Source organism: Colletotrichum fioriniae (assembly GCF_027942845.1).
Source record: "Colletotrichum fioriniae strain IMI 355084 chromosome Unknown scaffold_2, whole genome shotgun sequence".
NCBI lineage: Eukaryota > Fungi > Ascomycota > Sordariomycetes > Glomerellales > Glomerellaceae > Colletotrichum > Colletotrichum fioriniae.
Genome location: NW_027076838.1, coordinates 2,609,902 through 2,629,545, shown reverse-complemented (window position 1 = coordinate 2,629,545; position 19,644 = coordinate 2,609,902). Strand labels below are relative to the sequence as shown.

General features: G+C 54.0%; 4 protein-coding genes across 4 annotated transcripts; 3 read left to right on the top strand and 1 right to left on the bottom strand.

Annotated features, from left to right (window-relative positions):
* Positions 1 to 834: 834 nt before the first annotated feature.
* N0V96_002519 (uncharacterized protein) lies at positions 835 to 2,711 on the top strand (the record flags this gene model as incomplete). Its single annotated transcript, XM_053187441.2, has 5 exons — positions 835 to 1,077; positions 1,131 to 1,226; positions 1,286 to 1,664; positions 1,727 to 1,758; positions 1,851 to 2,711. 5 exons carry the CDS (start codon positions 835 to 837, stop codon positions 2,709 to 2,711), a joined length of 1,611 nt encoding a protein of 536 aa, XP_053054945.1.
* Positions 2,712 to 3,933: 1,222 nt separating this feature from the next.
* Positions 3,934 to 6,248, top strand: N0V96_002518 (uncharacterized protein; the record flags this gene model as incomplete). Its single annotated transcript, XM_053187442.2, has 3 exons — positions 3,934 to 4,889; positions 4,947 to 5,451; positions 5,514 to 6,248. 3 exons carry the CDS (start codon positions 3,934 to 3,936, stop codon positions 6,246 to 6,248), a joined length of 2,196 nt encoding a protein of 731 aa, XP_053054946.2.
* Positions 6,249 to 6,692: 444 nt separating this feature from the next.
* Positions 6,693 to 8,876, bottom strand: N0V96_002517 (uncharacterized protein; the record flags this gene model as incomplete). The annotated part of the gene is made up of 5 exons (XM_053187443.2): positions 6,693 to 7,206; positions 7,284 to 7,622; positions 7,719 to 8,121; positions 8,254 to 8,521; positions 8,643 to 8,876. 5 exons carry the CDS (start codon positions 8,874 to 8,876, stop codon positions 6,693 to 6,695), a joined length of 1,758 nt encoding a protein of 585 aa, XP_053054947.1.
* A 2,958-nt stretch (positions 8,877 to 11,834) lies between these two features.
* On the top strand, positions 11,835 to 13,389 carry N0V96_002516 (uncharacterized protein; the record flags this gene model as incomplete). Its single annotated transcript, XM_053187444.2, has 6 exons — positions 11,835 to 11,932; positions 12,031 to 12,053; positions 12,132 to 12,198; positions 12,294 to 12,381; positions 12,477 to 13,037; positions 13,168 to 13,389. The coding sequence occupies 6 exons, from the start codon at positions 11,835 to 11,837 to the stop codon at positions 13,387 to 13,389; spliced, it is 1,059 nt and encodes a 352-aa protein (XP_053054948.2).
* Positions 13,390 to 19,644: the final 6,255 nt, after the last annotated feature.

The following is a 19,644-nucleotide window of genomic DNA, read 5'->3' as shown; positions in this document are numbered from 1 at the left end:
TCCCCTCTTCCTTAATACTGTGGTAGCCTCGAACACTCGCAGTCCTCATCGGAGAATCTTTCGGACTTGAAGACGGACGCGGCAGCATCACGTCTTTGCTCTGGGCACATTAGCTACCGGGGCTACCTTGCCCATTGGCATATTTGCTCCGTTCCTTGTCACAAGCCTTTCTCGTCGACACCCTCCACATGGGCACAAGCAGAACAGAAAACACGAATGAAACCCCCATTCAACGTGAAGTCGTCGTTCGCCAGAAAAAAGAGCAGATGACATGTAGTCAAAACTATGTTGACAATGACATCGCCCGTTAGCCAAGACACGTTACCAGGGGGTGTCGTTCCGAGAGCCCGGGGTTTTAATCGGTAGGCGGAGAATTCTGGGGTAAGGTTTTTTTATTTGGAGAACCAACTCCCACTTCTCCGGCTAGGCCATCCGGACCCGGTCGCTATCAGCAGCAGCAGAAAAGTTGTCAACACCATCTTTTTTCTCGCCCTTGGCCCCCTTGTCCGACCACATGGTTCACCTCCACTAGTATGTGGGTTCCTTCGAAGACGCAAGACCGAGCATAGATGTCGTGAGCCATGATCTGCTAGCCTCAATCAGACGCATCAGGAGTTTGAGGAACGACTATTAAGTTGAGCATCAAGAACGTCTCCGTTCTAAGGATTGGAGCTTCGTGTCGATCACCGTCGGTTTACGCTACCTTTTTGTTTCCCTTTCTTTTTCGCAAGCGAAACCTCGGGCAAGTGTGTGCGCTCCGGCCTCCACCTCACTTCTTGCTTACACGAGCTCTCTCGCTTGAACCAAGCGACGGAAGCAGTAGCAACAGCAAAGATGGCCGACGTCGAGACCACCGCGCGGAAGACGGCCAGCGACAGCGGCAAGGACGCCGTGTCCATCTACCAGGACTCGGACGCGCCTGTCGTCGGTCGCGAGAATCTATCTGACCTCGTACCGCCGCATGAGTCTTATGAGGGAAAGCACAGATGGGATCCCGCCGCGACTTGGACCGAGGCCGAGGAGAGGAAAGTGGTTCGCATCACGGACATTAAGTTGCTGACGATGCTGTGTATCATGGTATGCAAAGTCATCTTGAGGTTTTGAGAAGCCGCTTGCTAATATTCACCCAGTTCTTTGGCTTGCAATTGGACAGAGGAAACTTGAGCAACGCTCTGGCAGATGATTTCCTCAAAGATCTGAAGCTCAGCAGTGACGACTACAACAACGTACGTTTTGGCAGTCCTGCACTTTGGGTTATTGCGATTACTAACATACACTCCTGTAGGGAACCACAATCCAGCTGGTGTGCTTCCTGGCCGCCGAGTTTCCCGTCCAGTTCCTCACCAAGCGCTTCGGTTTCAAGTACGTTCTGCCGACCATGATGATGATGTGGGGAACCGTCTCCTGGACCCAGGCCTGGATCACGACCCGCGCTGGCTTCTACGTGACGAGAGCCCTCATCGGCGCCTGCGAGGGCGGCTTCATCCCCGGTACAATTCTCTTCGCGACCTATTTCTACACATCAAAGGAGCTATCCGTTCGGCTGGCCGTGTTTTGGTCCACGCTCAATGTTGCGCGAGTCATCTCGGCTTTGCTGGCGGCGGGTATCCTCAAGATGCGCGGCATTGGTGGACACACGGGCTGGTTCTGGCTCTTCCTGTTGGGTATGTGATCTGCTCCCTCACCTTTCGTCTCTTGTGTGTCTTTTCGCTGACTAGCCGCCCAGAGGGTCTCCTGACTTGTGTTTTGGCTGTCATGGTATGTCTTCCCGCATCTCTTCCCCCGCTTTCTCTCTCCCGAGGTATGGTGGTTCGAAAGGATTCCCCCCCACTGACCCCATGTTGTTACAGGCGTTCCTCTGGCTCCCCGCCTCCCCGACGAACACTACGACGGCCCTTTGGAGAAAGCCGTGGTACACGGAAAGACAAGAGGTCATCATGATCAACCGCATCCTCCGCGACGACCCCGCAAAGGGCCTCACTGCGCTGAAGGAGCCCATGACGTTCAAGGACATCAAGAACGCATGGCTCGACCCATCCATGTGGGGTCTGTATCTCATCGGCCTCGTCGCCTACATCCCGGCTACGCCCGTCCAGGCATACTTGACCCTCACCCTCCGCCGCCTGGGCTTCACGACGTTCAACGCCAACATGCTTACGGTGCCCTCGGCCGTGCTGCAAATTATCACGATGCTCACGCTGGCCTTTAGCAGTGACTACTTCAAGGAACGGGCGTTCCACTGCATCTTTGGCGAGCTCTGGATCATGCCCCTGCTCATCACCCTCCTAACGCTGCCCGACGGTGGACGCGAATGGAGCCGATTTTCGGTTATTACGCTCATCTCGGGCTACCCTTACTTCCACCCGATCGTGTCATCGTGGATCTCGGAGAACACGTTCGACGTCAAGAAGCGCGCCATCTCGGCAGCGACGTACAACGTCATTGTGCAGATCGGGTCCCTTGCGGGATCGCAAATATACCGCGCCTACGATGCGCCGTACTATAAGCGCGGCAACACCGTCTGCGTATCGATTTGCGCTTTCAGTCTCGTTGTGTTCCTGGTGCACCGGCAGGTCCTTGTGCTGCTGAACAAGCGCAAGGCGCGGGTGTGGGACGCCATGTCCAACGAGGAGCGGCTGGCGTACCAGAGTGATGCTGCGGCGCGCGAGCAGGACGGAAACAAGCGTTTGGATTTCAGATTTGTCTACTAAAGGGGTATTCATGCGATACGCAGTGTATGCGTATATGCCATGAGTATAGCTCGAGTGCAATATTCAAAAAAGTTGATGGGCGATATAAGTTTGGATACCAGTCCATGAACAGGACAAGATTATAATTAATACAGATGGTAAAGACCGGAATGACGAGAACAAGGTGCCACCATGCATTCGCTTACATGAAACCTTTTTCAACTAATTACGCTATACACGATATATCCGAATTGCACTCTCAAGAAGGTCAATTGATAATTACGATACCGTGCTAGTGTTCTTCGTAGAATGATGCATATTTTCGTTTGATTTCTTCGCTTGAAATTCGAGATACCTCTCTACGTACCTGAACTTAGGTAATAATGGATGGACGCTGATTGGCCCCGTGTGACATCCCGGCCTGGACCAAATCGCTGGGAGGTCGGCGGCCCGGACAGCGGTCAAGGACATTACCGCAGTGAGAGGCCGAATTTGCGGGGAAATACAGCGCCAAGGTCCCTTAACGGGCGCCACCTGTCGACCCCAAGCCCCTCAAGCCCCTACGGCCCCCCGGCCCTTTTCGACTCAAGCGTGTCGAGCTGCAGGGAGACAGGCACAGCAGAAGGTCCACAGCTCCCCTGATCGGCTTAGCGCAGCGAGCACACCATCGGTCGCCGACTCCACCCTGCGCATCTTAGACGTCCGCAGATGCTCTCCCATGAGTCCCATCCCCATTTTTCTTGGTCCAACCTTCCCGTGTCTCTCTCTCAGTCACCTCGAAACGTGTAGGCGGCTGTGACAGCTTTCTCTCTGCCTCGATTCGAATCAAGCAGGAAACGCCAGTTTTTTTTCTCCCACTCAGATTATGCCAGTATCGCCTGATCCTCGCAGCCTTGCTTTGTAATACTTGCGGATAGCCTCACTCGTACCTCATACCATTACGTGTTTGTCACCTCGCATATCCACTTACGCCCCCCAAGAACTATCTGTACGCGGTCTTGATCAAGCCCAGCCTGCCGGGAACCTGGGGACCCGTTTCTTCTGGTGCAAGTGACAGACTTCACAACATCCGCTCTCACACAACCTGCATACACAAATCTGACGTATTACCTGGCGAATACCCAAAAAGAAGTCAGTCCACGGTGGTGCGAGCTGCCATGACACGGCACGAGTAGGGTAGCAGGGCCGACGTTGTTCTCCCCCTCCACTCTTTTCGTCTCTTCCCGTCTCTTTCGCGGAGACAATGTCATCCGGGCGCAAGATTGGCAAAAGAGCTTGTGACGCGTGCAAGATCCGCAAGATCAAATGCACAGAGGTCCCGCCCTGTGACGGCTGCGTCGCCATCGGGACATCATGCACCTTCAACAAGGTCCCCGCCACTAGGGGCCCACGGAATCTGAGGGCGAAGACGATACGCCAGATTGCTCAGGCCCAGAAGGAGAGCTCTGCTGGTGGTGCTGCTACTGCTGGTGCTGCTTCTGCTTCTGCCCCCGCTGGAACCACCGGTACTGCCGCCGGTTCTGCGTCTTCCGTCTCACCTACCGGTGATGGGGCTTCCGCTTCGACCCCGGCTGTTGCCGCCGCCTCTTCGGGCGTTCCCTCCTCGTCCCGGTCCCCATCGTCCTCCGAGGGAGGATCTTCCGAGGCCACCGGAAGCGCCGCGAGTGGGCAACGACTCGTCCGGCAAGACAATACTCTCCAAACGCAAAGGACGCCCAGCGCATCACTTGTCTTGAGGTTATGTATCTACCGCCTGCGTCTGTTCCCCGTCTGGCCCATCATTGCAGTCGAAGACATCATGGCCTCGCTGTCCCGCGACGCCGACGACCTCGAATCATACGTTTTGGCGAACGCCGTGGGAGCTGCTACCATTGCTCAGCTCAAGCTGGCCACGACTGACAACGACGACCCGGCGACGGCAGGCTCAATGGAGGCCGAGTGTCAGCGGTCGAGGATGGTGCTCCAGGAACGCGAGGGAGGCCCGCCCATGAACCTCAACTGGCTGAGGACATCCTTCTTTCTCCACGTCTATCACGAGAACCAGCAGCCCGGAGGGGCCAAGTCGCTTCTCTACCTCCGAGAGGCCATCACCATTGCTCAAATCATGGGATTGCACAAGGAGTCGTCGTACGTGGCTCTGCCCTTGGCGGAACAGCAGATGCGGAGGAGGACACTTTGGCTACTATTTGTCACGGAAAGGTTTGTTTTCACCAGCTGATGATTCTATACCAAGCTGCCTTCTGACAAAAACAACAGAGGCGTGGCCATGCTTCACAAGTTACCTGTGGCTTTAAAGTCCAACACCCGTTTTCCGTCTCTGGACGGTTCAGGGGTCGGCGAGGATGAGGGCCACATTCTGCCTGCATTCAAAAAATTGGCCGACCTCTTCTGGATATTCGATCAAAGCGGAGCTTTTGACATCCTCCAGAACTCTGACGACGAGGACGCCCTGTGGTCCATGGCGGATGGCCTCCAAACGGCTAGCAGGGCATGTCTTGATGTCGTGCAGCAGAAGCTTCAGCAGATACCCCTGGACTCTGATGCCAGCAACGATGTCCAGCGAGCTGATATCGTTGTGACACGTCAATGGATGCAGGCCGTGTTGTGGAAAGTCACCATGAACCACGGCCGCGCTTGGTCTTCCAGCAGCAACAATAACACCGTCACCTCGTTATCGCACCCCATCCAGATCGCCAAGGAGTTTCTCCAGTTAATATCACAACTCCCCAGCACGGCGATTGAAGCCCATGGCCCCGGAATTGTAAGACTTCAGACCGAACAGATGCATATCCTCGTACTCCCCTTTGCTGACTTGATAATCAGGAATTCAAAATTTACGAGATTGCCAGCGCGGTGACGGATGCCGTGGCGAATAACTTTCGTCTACCTCGCACCTCCACCGACGGCCCAAGGGACATTCTCCTCCAGCTGCAAAGGGTCCTCGCCTCGTGCCGCGGCGGCAATAAAGCCCTATTGGAGATGCTCTGCGCTCGCATAGCCGAGGTCCAGGACGGCCCGCTGCTGATCATGAACAGGAGCCCGACGTCGAGGATCCAGGAAGTCGATGACGACCAGTGGCGAAATGACGGGAATCATGCTGCTGCTGCTGCGGCGGCGGCGGCGGCGGCAAACGGCCAGGCAGACATGTTTGCACCCATCAACGGCGTATCTCATTCGAACCAGACCTACGGACCACCATCTCACTCCAACTTTTCACCAATGTTTGAAAAGGACGGTACCTCCGCGCAGGGCATGACCAACGGCAACACAGTACCACTATCTCCTCAACGGCAGGGTATCGGCAGAACCCCCGTCTGGGATCAGTCCACCGGGCAGATGGGTCCCGGCGCCCCCCACGACCTGATTGATCAGCTGCAGCACTTTGACGGCTCCTTTAACACCGTCGAGTCCAACGGCACGCTCGATATGCTCTTTGCCAACGGGGCGTTGTGGGATAACGTCGCCAACGATGACTGGATGGCGTCGGTGCAGGGGAATCCGGGCGTGTTCCACAGCCCGACGCAGTCTACGGCTAATTTGCAGAGGACATATGAGTAGTCGTCGTTTGTGATGATTGAGCTTGACTTAAACCCTTCTGGGGGCCGCTGGTGAAGCTCGTGGTTCAAAGTAAAAACACATTTACGAGCCGCAACAGTTGATGGTACACATGGACGAGTACTCGACTTCAGGTGACACAAGAGCCTACGTCCTAGCTTATGACTGAAGCACGAAACTCTGGCGTTCAGGCGCCACAGGATAGAATCAAGAGCGTGGGGCCCGAATCTCTAGGTAAGCTCGTCCACGCGTGATCTCTCCATCACTTGAAATCATTTCCTGACTGCCCACCAGATCAAAAGCCGTAACATAATGAGGAATGGCTCTCGAAAAGGCACCACGATATCTGGAAAGGTGAAACGCAAAAAAAGGAAAGAAAAAAATACTCCAGAATTTTTGTCTACATTCTATAATTTAGTTTTTATACCCAACCGCCTCCAATAAAATCTAGGCCAGAAGCACAACCGTTCCCTCGTACGGTCCAAACTCGACCTTGCCCCCCTTGAAATCCTCCACCGTCTTGCCGCCGTTGGAAACCAGCACCTCCTTGACGCTCTCCGCCTTCAGTCCCTCCCAACTGACCGCCCCGCTCGAAAAGTTACACGCGACGACGGCGACGGCGCCGTCCTCGGCCCGCCTTGCGTACGCCAGGATCTGCTCATTCTTCTCGTCCACGAGGGCGAAGTCGCCGTAGACAAAGATGTCGAGGTACCGCTTGCGCGTCGCGAGGACCGTCTTCCAGAAGGTGAAGACGGAGGCCGGGTCCGAGACCTGCGCGGCGACGTTGATTTCCGTGTGGTTCGGGTGTACCGTCATCCACGGCGTGGCTTGGGGTGCTGTGAAGCCCGCGTTGGGGCCGGAGGTCCATTGCATTGGCGTGCGGGCGTTGTCGCGGGATTTCTTCTGGTATTGCGATTTGAGGAATTTGAGGTATTCCTTGTCCTTGGAGTCCTTGTGCAGGCTGGTTGTGGGGGGGAGATTGTCAGCATGACACGATTCTTTGCATGACCCAAGAGATCTGTGACCGTTGTAACTCACTTCCAGTGGTTCAGACAGTCAATGTCCTTGTACTCCTCCATCGGCCACTCCTTGGGCACGTTGACCATGCCAATCTCCTGGCCCTGGTAGACGAACGGCGTGCCCGCCTGGAGGGCCTGGAACATGGCCACGATCTTTGCGCTGTCGACGCGGTGCTGCGGCGCGTCGTTTGCGAAGCGGCTGACGGAGCGCGGCTGATCGTGGTTCTCGAGATACAGGGCGTTCCAGCCGTCGTGGTCGTACATGAAGCGCTGCCACTTGTTGGCGATGCCCTTGAGCTCCGCGAGGTCCCATTCCTTTGCGGAGAATTTGCCGTGAGGGCCGATGTCGATGTCGACGCTGAAAGGGGGGGAGTTATTAGTCACACTTGCCAATGGAAGATAGACAAGGTAAAAAGTAGGGGGAAAATGAGTAACAAGGGGGAGGGATACTCACAATTCAAAATGGAAAATCATGCTCAGCTCTCCGCGATCGCCATTCACGCTCTTAATGACCTCATTCAGGTCCCTGACGCAGGGCATCTCCCCGACGCTGAAGGCGTCGTACTCGTGCAAGATGGCACCCAGCTCCTTGAGGTACTCGTGTAGCCTAGGCCCGGCCGAGTAGAGCTCGGAACCGGGCAGGACTTCTTGCTTGGAGTCGGGGAAATCCTGGGGCTTGCTGACAAAGTTGATGACGTCGAGGCGGAATCCGTCGGCGCCTTTATCGAGCCAGAAGCGCATGATGTCGTGGACGGCGGCGCGGACTTTGGGGTTCTCCCAGTTGAGGTCGGGTTGTTGGCGGGCGAAGAGGCGGAGGTAGTATTCGTCTGTTGCTTCGTCGTATTCCCACGCGCTGCCTGTACGTAGACGTCCCGATGTCAGTTCAGTTTTCCATCATTGTTAAGTAGGGACTTCCAACGAGCTTCCAGGGGCATAGGGACCCTTGCCGGCTGGCTTTTTGGAAGAAAAAAAAATCATAGTAGACTTACCCTGGAAATGGGAGGCCCAGTTGTTGGGAGGCTGGCGGTTGCCCTGGGCGTCGTACCTTGGCTTGCGCCAGATGTACCAGTCGCGGTAGGGGCTGTCCTTTGAGCTGCGCGACTGCTTGAACCACTCGTGCTGGTCGCTAGTGTGGTTGACGACGAGGTCGAGGACGAGCTTCATGCCGCGCTCGTGGAGCTTGTCCTTGAGGGTGTCGACGTCGGCGACGGTGCCGTACGGCTCGTGGATCTTTTTGTAGTTGCTAATGTCGTAGCCCTAGTATACGTTCGTTGGTCAACATGTTTGTTCAACCCGATCCTGACCGTGAAAGGGCAAAGGCCTGCTGGAATGCCACAAATCCAACTTGTCCCTTAAGAGTGGACTGCTAGAAACTCACCATGTCGATCTGGGGACTCTCAAAGATGGGGCACAGCCACACGATATCGACGCCGAGGGACTTGAAGTGGTCGACGCGGTCGATGATGCCCTTTAGGTCGCCGACGCCCGAGCCGGTCGAGTCCTGGAAGGACGCCGGATAGACTTGGTATACGGAGCTCTCCTTCCACCACTTGCGGAGCTGTCTCTTGGGGGGCTGGCCGCCCGCGCTCTCCGCGACAACGTACCGGGCCATTGTGTGTTATAGGTTGACGTGGAATAGGGTAGAATGCTCGATTGTTCAAAGCTTCGAGACTGGAAGCTATGAAACCAGTTCGGGGACAGGCGATTCGAGGGTGCCGTGGGAGCTCGTTACGTAGCTGTTTCGAACACTCGCAATACAGCAATTGACTTGAGAAAGGAACAGCGTTTGGAAATGTAAGAACAAAGAGGTGTATATCTTATACAATTGAAAGTGCTGCAAAGACAAGAGAGAGTCGAGACTTCTTTTAAGAGGTTCAAAGTTCAAGCTCTCTGGTAAGAGGGCGGGGTGGTTAGCTGACTGGTAATAGGAGCTTATTCCGCTGGCGGGGGAGGGCTTTGCGAGAGTTTCTGCGAGTAAAGACTGGCCGTGGTGACCAATTGGAAGAATTTGGAGATGGGAAAGATGTTGGCTTGCACGAAGCTGAGTAAGGCGGAAAAGGCAATGTTCAGTCAACACGAGACACGGTGGAAGACAAAAGACGTGGCGCGTGGACTGGTCTGGTTGTATTTGGTAGGGAAGAGAATGATCGGCGGGTTGCTGCAGCCAACTTTCAGGTACTTGGGAATCCCTTTTGCCGTGGGTTCGCGTGGGGAATGGGTTGATACACTACTTACCGACCCGACACTTGGGGACCGCGGGAGAATTCGAGCGAGAAAAGCGAGCGAGAAAGGGACGAATGACGAAGAGGGAATGGGCTTTCTGGAGACTATGGGCCTCTTCCCCGTCGGGTCTCCCCCGAATCGGAGGTTGAATGCAGCTGCCCCTCCATCGAACCCGTCTTCGTCATGCGGGGTAACTTTTTTGGCTGCCCCAAGTGCTGGGTTACCTTACATGCTCCAAGGTTGCGGAGGTTCCGCTCTGTTTGTAGGTACCTTCATTTATACTTGACCATGGGGGTAGATGGAGGTACTTGTCTATTAAGCTATGTACGGATACTTACTCAAGGTATTCATGGGAGTTGAAAACAAAATAATGATGATCTCTCTCTCTCTCTCTCTCTCTCTCTCTCTCTCTCTCTCTCTCTCTCTCTCTCTCTCAAGCAGGTACAGCCGTACGCAGACGCGTGGGAAACGGCCAACAGGCAGGTTGCATAAACGCCATTACGTTGTCAGTTTGTGTCGTGTTGCAGGTTGAAAAGATCACCCTCCCATGTGTAACTACGCCTGCGTGGAAAGCAAAGAGGTGTGGTGTGGCGGACTGGTGGTGCCGGGTCCCTCCCAAGTGGATGGATGTTTGTGTTACCCAGTGCCCCCGCCGGTGGTGCTGGCCCACCGTCGACACGAGCCACCCCCGATCCCGTCCCCGAGATTTTTGCCGGGTCCACCGGGGGGGGGGGGACTTCTACAGGGGTTGACTCGGAATCCGGAGCCTTAGGATCTCAATGGGAAAGGGCCGGACTCGCGGATGCTGCATAGGTTCCAGACACACTCGGGTCATTGATGATTTCGCCGATGATTTTGGAAAATGAGACACAGAGTGCTTTACATAGTTGTGAATGTTACTCTCACGTGTGGTTGGCATAGAACAGCAACACTGGCGGCTTGTCAACCCCAAGTCCAGTGCTTCGAAATACACAGCAAAGCGGCAAAGCGCCTTGCTCGCGTTGACATGTTCCTAGTGAAGCAAGTGAGCATTAGCTGAACCAATCTATTACCAGCAGATAGAACATCCTTGGATTTCGAAACTCTTCTGTATACGTCCGACTGTCTCGAGAGTATCAAAGTATCAATATATCAACGAGGGCCCGGCACCATCGTTAGCGATGGCAAGTAGAGCCCGCTATCTTTCCCAACAAAGTTCTCTCTCAAGAATCTCAGCAGGGATCTGAATTGTTACATGCCCCGAGCCCATCTTCCACGATCCGGAGTCCCCATTGAGACGGAGACTGGTTACGGAGCCGGGCTGGCATCCCGCACCGGCGGCGTGAATGATACGGAGTGCTTTGGTAGGAAAACTTCCCTCGACGCTGAGGACGACAGACCTGTCGCCGGTATAATTGCAGGCACCCCAGCAAGAGCCTAGCACCCGTACTTGACTGGTGTACTCGACAGCAATGAAACTATTAGTTTCGCAGATGACAACAGTTTTTGTACTACTAATCAGAACAGAGCGGTGAAGCTCGGAGGGGGCTTAGTAGACTTGTCACGATTAGACTGACATCCACGTTCGCTAGCGATCAAGATGGCGGTACAACATGATTTCTAGTAGTCATGCAAGCAAAACATCTCGGTTGGACGCCACGGTGTCAAGCGTCCACGTCAGATGCCTCAGGGACTAACAGCGAAGCGCCATAAGCTGAAAGCCGTTGAGATCCCCTACGCGCATCTAGTATCAGCCGGACCAGCTCTCCGCCTCAAAAAAGTACGAAGAGCCAGCCTACCTACCTAGACAACTAGGTAAGGTCACAGCCGTCTGGTCCTGCACCTTTTGACCCTCCAGTCTCTGAAAACCTCCCGCGATCCTTTTATATATAAGTTGCCCCTTCCGAATATGCATGATGGTAATCCTTCGGGAACCAACATGCAGTTTAGTCCTTTGCCCAGCTGCAGCCAGCCGCATCGCGCCGCACGAGGTGGGCCATTGGTCAATGCCAGTGAGATTTCCACTACCTTACTTTTAGCATGACGTGGTGGCACTGGTGGGGTGTTTTGGAGGGGTAAAAAGAAACATCGCTTTCCGATAATATCTCCGCAGAGGGAGGAGGGGTGCGGGGCAAGCTCTTTTGGAGCTTTCCCATGTTGCGCGAGAGCGAAGACGGAGGGGTAAAAACCATTAGGTAGTTTACAGACAGAGAAAAAAAAAAGCAGATGAGAGCAAATGTAAACAAAACATCTTACATCTTTTTTTGCATACTTACCACTTCCCTACGCTTCGAGAGACGACGCCTGACGCCGAGATACTTAGATTACCCCCTAATCACAACCGACAGATCGAATAGAACAAAACACAATGGCGTGGGAAGAGCCTAGAAGGACGGGCATGCAGTACCGCCGCCTAGGTAACTCGGGACTTCACGTTTCGGTGCTGGGTTTGGGCGGTTGGTTGACGTACGTTTTTCCCCCATTTCTTCACGCGAATTGGCCCTCGCAGTAATCTCTCTACTTGCCCTTGGAGGACTTCGTGCTGACTTTGGTGAACACAACAGCTTCGGCGGCCACGTTGAGAATGGTACGAAACCGGGACTCTCAAACGATCTTTAGAAGGCCTCGTTTTGGCAGCGTCACTAACGGTTACACCGCACTGCAGAACAGACGTTTGCGTGCATGAAGCAGGCCTACGACCTTGGCGTCAACTTTTTCGATACGGCTGAGAGGTGAGTTCTCTCAAAAACTTCTCCCGTGTAATACCATGCGGCTCCAGCCGGGTGAAGAGGAGGTGAAGGAGCTAATCACAGATCGCTTCATACAGCTATGCGGGCGGGAACTCGGAGATCATCATGGGCCAGGCCATCAAGAAGTTCAACTGGAACCGTAACGACATTGTCGTCACAACAAAGGTGAGTCTTAGAGCCATGGCACTCCGCAGTAGCAACGACAACCGAACCAAAAAAAAAAATCAAAAAAAAATCTAACATGTTGTGCACAATTATAGCTCAACTGGGGCGGCGCCAACGGCGAAGTCCTCGTCAACAACCACGGCCTCTCGCGCAAACACATCATCGAAGGGCTCCGCGCCTCCCTCAAGCGCCTCGACCTCGAGTACGTCGACATCGTCTACGCCCACCGACCGGACCGCCTGACGCCCATGGAGGAGACGGTTCGCGCCTTCAACCACGTCGTCGACAAGGGCTACGCCATGTACTGGGGCACCTCGGAGTGGAGCGCCGACGAGATCGCCGAGGCCTGCGGCATCGCAAAGGACCTGAAGATGATCGCGCCCGTCGTCGAGCAGCCCCAGTACAACATCCTCGAGCGCCGGAAAGTCGAGTACGAGTTCCAGAGGCTGTACCAGCGCTTCGGCCTCGGCCTCACCGTCTTCAGCCCCATCAAGATGGGCCTGCTGAGCGGCAAGTACAACGACAACCCCGACGCGCCGCCGGCCGGGAGCCGGTTTGCGGAGGGCAAGGGCGATAAGTTCGTTAACTGGGCCAACAAGGAGTGGTACGGTAACGATGAGTGGAAGGCACTGATTCAGAATGTCGTCAAGCTCAAGGTGAGTTTTGTCATTGTTGTCGATGCTGTTTTGTCCCTCTCCCTCGCGTGTCCGCTGCCGCCGGCGACGCTCGCGACTCGGCACGAAAGAGTGATGGCTGACCGGGACATGTGTGTGTGTGTGTGGTTAGGCTATTGCGGAGAAGCTCGGCGCGACGCAGTCACAGCTGGCCCTGGCATGGTGCCTCAAGAACCCCAACGTTACCTCCGTGATCACCGGGGCCTCACGGCCGGAGCAAATCGTCGAGAATGTGGGTGCATTGAAGGTTCTGGAGAAGCTGACGCCCGAAATCATGGCCGAGGTCGATGCCATTGTGGGAGAGGTCAAACTGGACCCGGCAAGACAAGATTAGAGAATGGCGTGTTTTTCTGGAAATTTGTGTTTCTGTTGCGTCCTTTTGGGTGGCGTGGATTTAATTACTGGGCATACCATATCTGGGAAAGGACGAGAGGTTCGGTACACAAAAGAACAAACACATCTTGTTACCAGCTCGACCCATGCGCGGCCGCGTCCAGGCCCCATGTGATGGAGCGTTGGCCTCGCTCCTTCACTCGCTAGAGGCCGTTTCAACGGGACCCTCGTGATAACGACTTGTTCAGAGGAACTACCTTCTAGAAGCTGTGGACAATGCTCTCGAGTCAATTAAGATGTGGCGAGCTGGGCTGATGCGGGCCAAACAAACATTCCGCCTCCGCTTCAGTTTACGAGCTTGTGCTCAGGAGTGATGGTTGCCAAACGATGGGATGGGATGACCGGAAAGCTGCTCCGAAGGCAACATTGTCCAGACGGGAACGAGAGATACTTCAGAAAACAAAGGACAGCTGCAACCCTTGGGCCAATGTCTTGACTCGGGAGCCCACAGAGATCTCCAGGAACCATGGAGGGTGTAACAAATGCATCCTCTGGCCGGTGCTTCGACTTGTCGATGAAACTTCGTATGGCGTGTTGGGAACAGTAGCTCGTAGGATTAGACCAGGCCTTCAAGCATGTCATGCCAACTGATGAGTTCAGATCTAGGCCCAAGAAGGTTGTCGATCTTCCTGTCGTCGTTGCGGCTCGCGAATCGTCCAACAGGGAGGGTAGGCCTTGGGGCATAAGGTATTCCGGGGACGAAAAGGTAAAACCTACGAAAGGCACATCGGCCTTTTTTGCCATTCGCAACGAGTTGCTCCTGGAACTGTGTACCTACTCTTCACTAAACTGTGGGTTGACGTGCCTTGACCAACAGCTCAGCCGGACATGGTAAATAATGGTCGACCAGTGTAAAATAATCGCTTGATTATCATAGTCATATATATTGTGGACAGGAAATCCATATAGCCATGGTGATGCCTCCAACGCTCCTGGTGATGATGTTGACGTTGACGTTGATACTGTTGTTTCATTGTGATGATTGTTTGCTTCACATATCTCCCATGACCCAGACAGCTAGAATCATGAGATTGGGGCGGCTTTGATGGCGACGAACTCCGGAGTAACGACCCGTGTCAGAGGTGTACTGAGGACAAGAATGAGGTTGCAGACGCGGCCTCTCCCTTTACGCAGTAGGTACGGGCTGTTTTTGGTGTGCATGGTAACGCAGGAACGGTAAGACGTGCAAGGATGGCCAGGCAAGGGAGAGGCGAAAAGGTCCTGAGAGGCCCGGAAGCAACGAAACAAGGGCCATCCAGTGGGCGCATTGATCGCTGTCTGGCGACAGCCCTTCTTGTTCTTAGGCAAGACATGTGGCGTCGGAGAGTGAGAGACTGGGGTTTCTTTGTAGAACTGGTTGAAAGGGACCTTCTTTGGCAACAGGCGACAAGGTAAGAGCCAAAGAGGCGAGGAGCGAGGGCGATGAATTTGCTTTGGGTAGGGTGACTGAGCAGTCATGGTTTGAGATAGCTGTAGCCACAACTTGCTGCAGAGATCGAACTGCCAAATAAGATGTCAGTATCAGGCCATATTGACGCTTGGAGGTGGTGATGGGAGAATAGAGTTTGGGCCTTGCACGCCTGGACGGTTAGTGTCGTGAACGACGCTTGGGAGCTACTGGGAAGCGTCGCCTTGATAGATGAGCAGAGTTGCTGCGCAGAACAAGTAGAGTGGTAGAAGACATGTGGCCAAGCAGGGAGGCTGCTCGCTCGACAACATGTGTGAGGTTGCTTGCTGGGACGGGGAAGCAGGTTAAGGCAGTAAAGAGGGGCCAGATGAGGAGGCAATAGAAGAGAGCGAAGAAGGGGAACCCTAGAGCATCAGGGGACGCGGAACACTCGTACTGCGGCGTTAAAAGCCGTGGAGGCGTACGAGGTAGGGATACAGGATGAGACGAGCGTCTGAGCTGGCTTGCCCTGCTGGTGAACTGCGGTGTGTCTGACCTATGCGTTGCCTCGCGGGCTGCTGCATGGCTGGCATGTGTGCGTGTGTGGGCGAGTATGAGATGCACTGTGAATGTTTATTCATATGCGAGCTCAACGACTCGGGAATGGTGGGGGGATGGTGGTGGTGGCTACATGGGTGGGTGAGATGCAGTCAGGTAAGGTGGTAGGCTACCTAAACCAGCCGCAAGGTAACGCAACTGCGTCCGTGGAATGGCAAGCGTTGCCAGGGGCCATGGTTGGAACTTTGACGAATTTAGATTTGATATTGACAGAAAAAGCTAGTAACGGGGTCGTCACTCTGTCATCTAATTGGCAGATGTGCCATGTCCGTGAGTGAGGCTTCGATTGTGACAGTTATCTCGCAACTTGGACAGATCCCAACGACGGGCGCTTGGCCGGAGTTGGGAATGAATCGCGGGAGGACAGCCGTGAGGTATCAAGACATGGACCGGAACACATGCCGTAGTCGGAGTATGGATGCATAATACGGTGATGGATAGTCTACTACAGGAATGGACATACCACATGCCTTTGTGTAGGCAGGTAGAATAGAAAAGAGGGAAAGATGCCCAACCAGAGCTGGAGACCTGTCCAATCGAGCAATGGAACACCATGATGCGACAAGGAGCAGGCAATAATAGCAACTGAACGGTAACGCAACAGCAGCCGCTTAGCAGCCGCGCTGAGATGGAGTTATGAAGCTGGACGTTGCGTGCCGCGCTGTGCCAAGATGAAGTGAGACTGAGGTCGCGGGGTTGAACAAGCAGAGAGGAGACATTAACTGACTAAGGTGAAAGAAAGCCTCTGTTTCGTTCTCTGTGCTTCGTACCCCGTATTACTTCGTATACGTGTGCTCAGAGGTTCATGAGCCCAAGAGTCCGGGTTGAGATGAGAGAAGGAGGTCTGGTCTAAGGTCTGGTCTGGTCTGGTCTACCCGTAGGGACCGTAGTGTAGTGCAGTGACTGGTCTTTGGTCTCTGGTCTGGTCTGAGGAAAAAGAATATCGGAAATGACATTGGGCAGCCAGTGTCAGAGTCGTATTACTCTTTGAGAATCTGTAGTCTGTTCCCCTGCCAGCCAGTCCCTTGGACGATGACACTGACCTCTGTTCAGCTCTGGCGTTGCGAGTCGCGAGTCCGTTCCTTGCGAGGTGGACGGGGACGAGTGGACGGTTGATGTTGAGATGTGCTATCGTTTCTCGTTCCTCGTCTCTCATCTCTTGATGCGCACAATGAGATGTTGGGTGGAATGCGAACGGACGATAGGACGATACTTGAGATGTCGCAGGTGATTAGCAGGAGATGGCAAGTCCCGAGATAGCATCGCTTCACACCTGCCCTGAGGTGTACCTTACATACCACCTCAGAGGAGGTAAGGTACAAAGGTACAAACAGACTAGCCCAGAAGGAGGAGATACGGTGCTCCGTACCTACCTCCATCTTCCCCAAAACATGTCAGCCACTCGCAGTTGGACAAACCAATCATGAAAGTACCCATCGCCCCACCCCAGCCAGATCAGGTACCATCCCTGCCCTGCCCGCTACCATCTACCCGACATCTTGTGCAGGTGGTCCGTGAGCATGTTCCTGCCTGCTACCCCACCTTCCAAGTACCTCAGCACCTCACCAACACCGCACCTCCAGTCAAAAGGGCCATTTCACGGAACCTCAGACGCTAAAATGAAGATATTGTCGTTCACACCCACCGCGCTAAGTATCGGGGAACCAAACACTTTGATTCCCTCGAAACAAGGGCAACCAAAGCTCTGCCTGGCAGAATTTTTGGGACTGAGAAGAAGAAGAAAGCACAACTATGCCTTGATGCATCCCGTCGGCAACACATGATTGGTACCTGCCCTATACTTATCTGAACGTGTGATCGAATCATGTCGATGTGGACTTGTTGGATATCTTTGAAGCATCCAGCCTGTCGCTGTATGTCAATGTTCACTCGGGCAAAGATACAGCGAATACACATGTGCCCTGCGCAAGACGAAGCGAAACGCGACAAGGCATCTCGGCGGCCCACAGAGGCACAGGCATAGAGAAAGAGGGAGCTTTAGGCGCAGGGTATGGAGTACTCGGTATAGCATCGATGAACCTGAATGCAAGGATGTGTAGGCGCAAAGAGACGCCTCTCAGAGTCCAACGTACCTGAGGGAAAGACATGCGGAAGTGCGAGGCTCCTGATGGCTCCTGATGGCGGATATGTTGCCCGGTCTGAGCGGCACTCCTGGTGGTCCATCTCTGAGACTTTCAAGTCTATTCGTAGGTACTTACTTGGGATATAGCCCGACTAACTACCTTACTTATCCACTCTCGCTCGCCCACTCAACCGCACCTCAGCGCGCTACGCTCCGGCAGAGCGACGGAAGCGAGTCCTGGAGCGGGTCTAATCCCCGGAAAAGCCCACATCCACCTAGTATACTAGTGAAGTAAGGTACTCTTTTGTGTAAGGTAGGTGTCGAGGTACCTCCCACATTACCTTGTAGGAAATATTGCGTACAGATCAGATTGGTACACTAAATTGAGGTTTCGTGTCTGAGCTGATGGTGACAGGGTTTCCTGGAATTGAAACATGGAATGGTGGTGCTTCTTTCAAACATGGCCTCCATACTGGAAATACGGGATAGGTAGGGACACAAGTTGCATTCAAAGATTGAACGACGGGATTTCTGATGGATGTATCCATAGTACCTGGTAAGGTATTGTCACATTGAGGTTGTACGGACGGAAGGCATTGGGATTGAATTGGGATGGGAACTGACCATTGGTCACTCGGTGCCTCCCTCGCCTTACCCAAAGGTTAAGTAAGTAGCCACCTTCCCTGACTTGGTATCTGCTTCCACTTCGTGAGGCAGGTGCCTTGGGACGTAAAATACATGGGAAGCAAGCATGCTTTATCGATCTTGCAAATGGAGGCAGGCACGACTGTTTATTGTGCAAGGTATCTCGGCGTAGTAAGCACTACCTTGTGTATACATTCGATTTATAGTTGCGAAAATGCAGAAACGAATGACTGCAACATGACTTGGTAAACGATGGGGGGATGTATCCGTCAGGTAGGAGGGACATTGAAGCCTCGCATCGAAGACATCTTCCTCCAACACCATTAGAACCCAGCACCGCGCCACCGCCAACACAGAGCGCGGGGGATAGGTACGGATACTCTGCCGTCCGCACCATACGCTGCACGCCACCACATACTCCCGGTCGGTACACCAGCACTCTGCACACCACGCAACTTACCTTTAGGTACCGACTTTGGGTCGAGCTACCTGACCAGTACCTTCTCACCTCGCACTCACCTCGCCTTACCTTACCTCACCCAAGGAGCTCATTTGTCCGTTGTACAAGACTACCCCGAGTACCTCATACTTTTGTTGCCTGAACACACACCTCAGCAGTAGTAGGAAGTAGTAGTAGTAGCAGCAGCAGCAGCAGCAAGTTATCTCACCTTTCGGCCCTACCTTACCACCTTACATTACCTCGCTATTCTCGCTGTCACGCAGCTTCATTCTTCTTCGCCTCTTTGCACCACAACTGACATCAGCAGATGCGACCGGACTGCCAAAACAGCCATCTTTTGACGACAATACATACCTCCTGTCCTGCCGCTGTTCCAATTCTTTTTTCATTCCACCTGGCCGCCAGCCACAAACATGATCTAATCGTATCCATCTCAACACACCTACTCTGAGCCTCTGTCTCTGTCGGCCCACCTCCTTCTCAGAACGGCCTCGACCCCTCTCTTGGACTTTGGACTTTGTCGCCCTCGAGCTGTTTTCGTGCCTGCACTTCTACCTTGCCATCTCACGAATATCCCATCCGTACATACACTAGAACAGGATCGTCAACCACGACGCCAGCCCTCTACGCTTCTCGCGTCTCGCCGGATTGTTTCCATTGCTTCCTTTCTCCATCAAAATCCGAAAGTGCGCATAGTCGCAAACGCATTCGCCGCCGCTGTCCTGTTCCACACCTCATCTACGGAATACACCACGGGCATTCGTAAAAACCCACCCGCAAATATCGATTACGATTACTGCCCACTCCACCCTCGTCGTCGATTACCCGCGTGCCCGCTAGGCCCAACTTACGGATACCGCCCAGTGCCCATAACTCACGCTTCCGTCCATCACGCGTTAACGTACGTATCTTAATCCGTACCGCCTACGGAGACGGGGTACTGCGTCCACCAGCAATAGCGTGCCGTGCTGTGTGCCGGTCCCCTCTGTTTCTCTCAACCTTG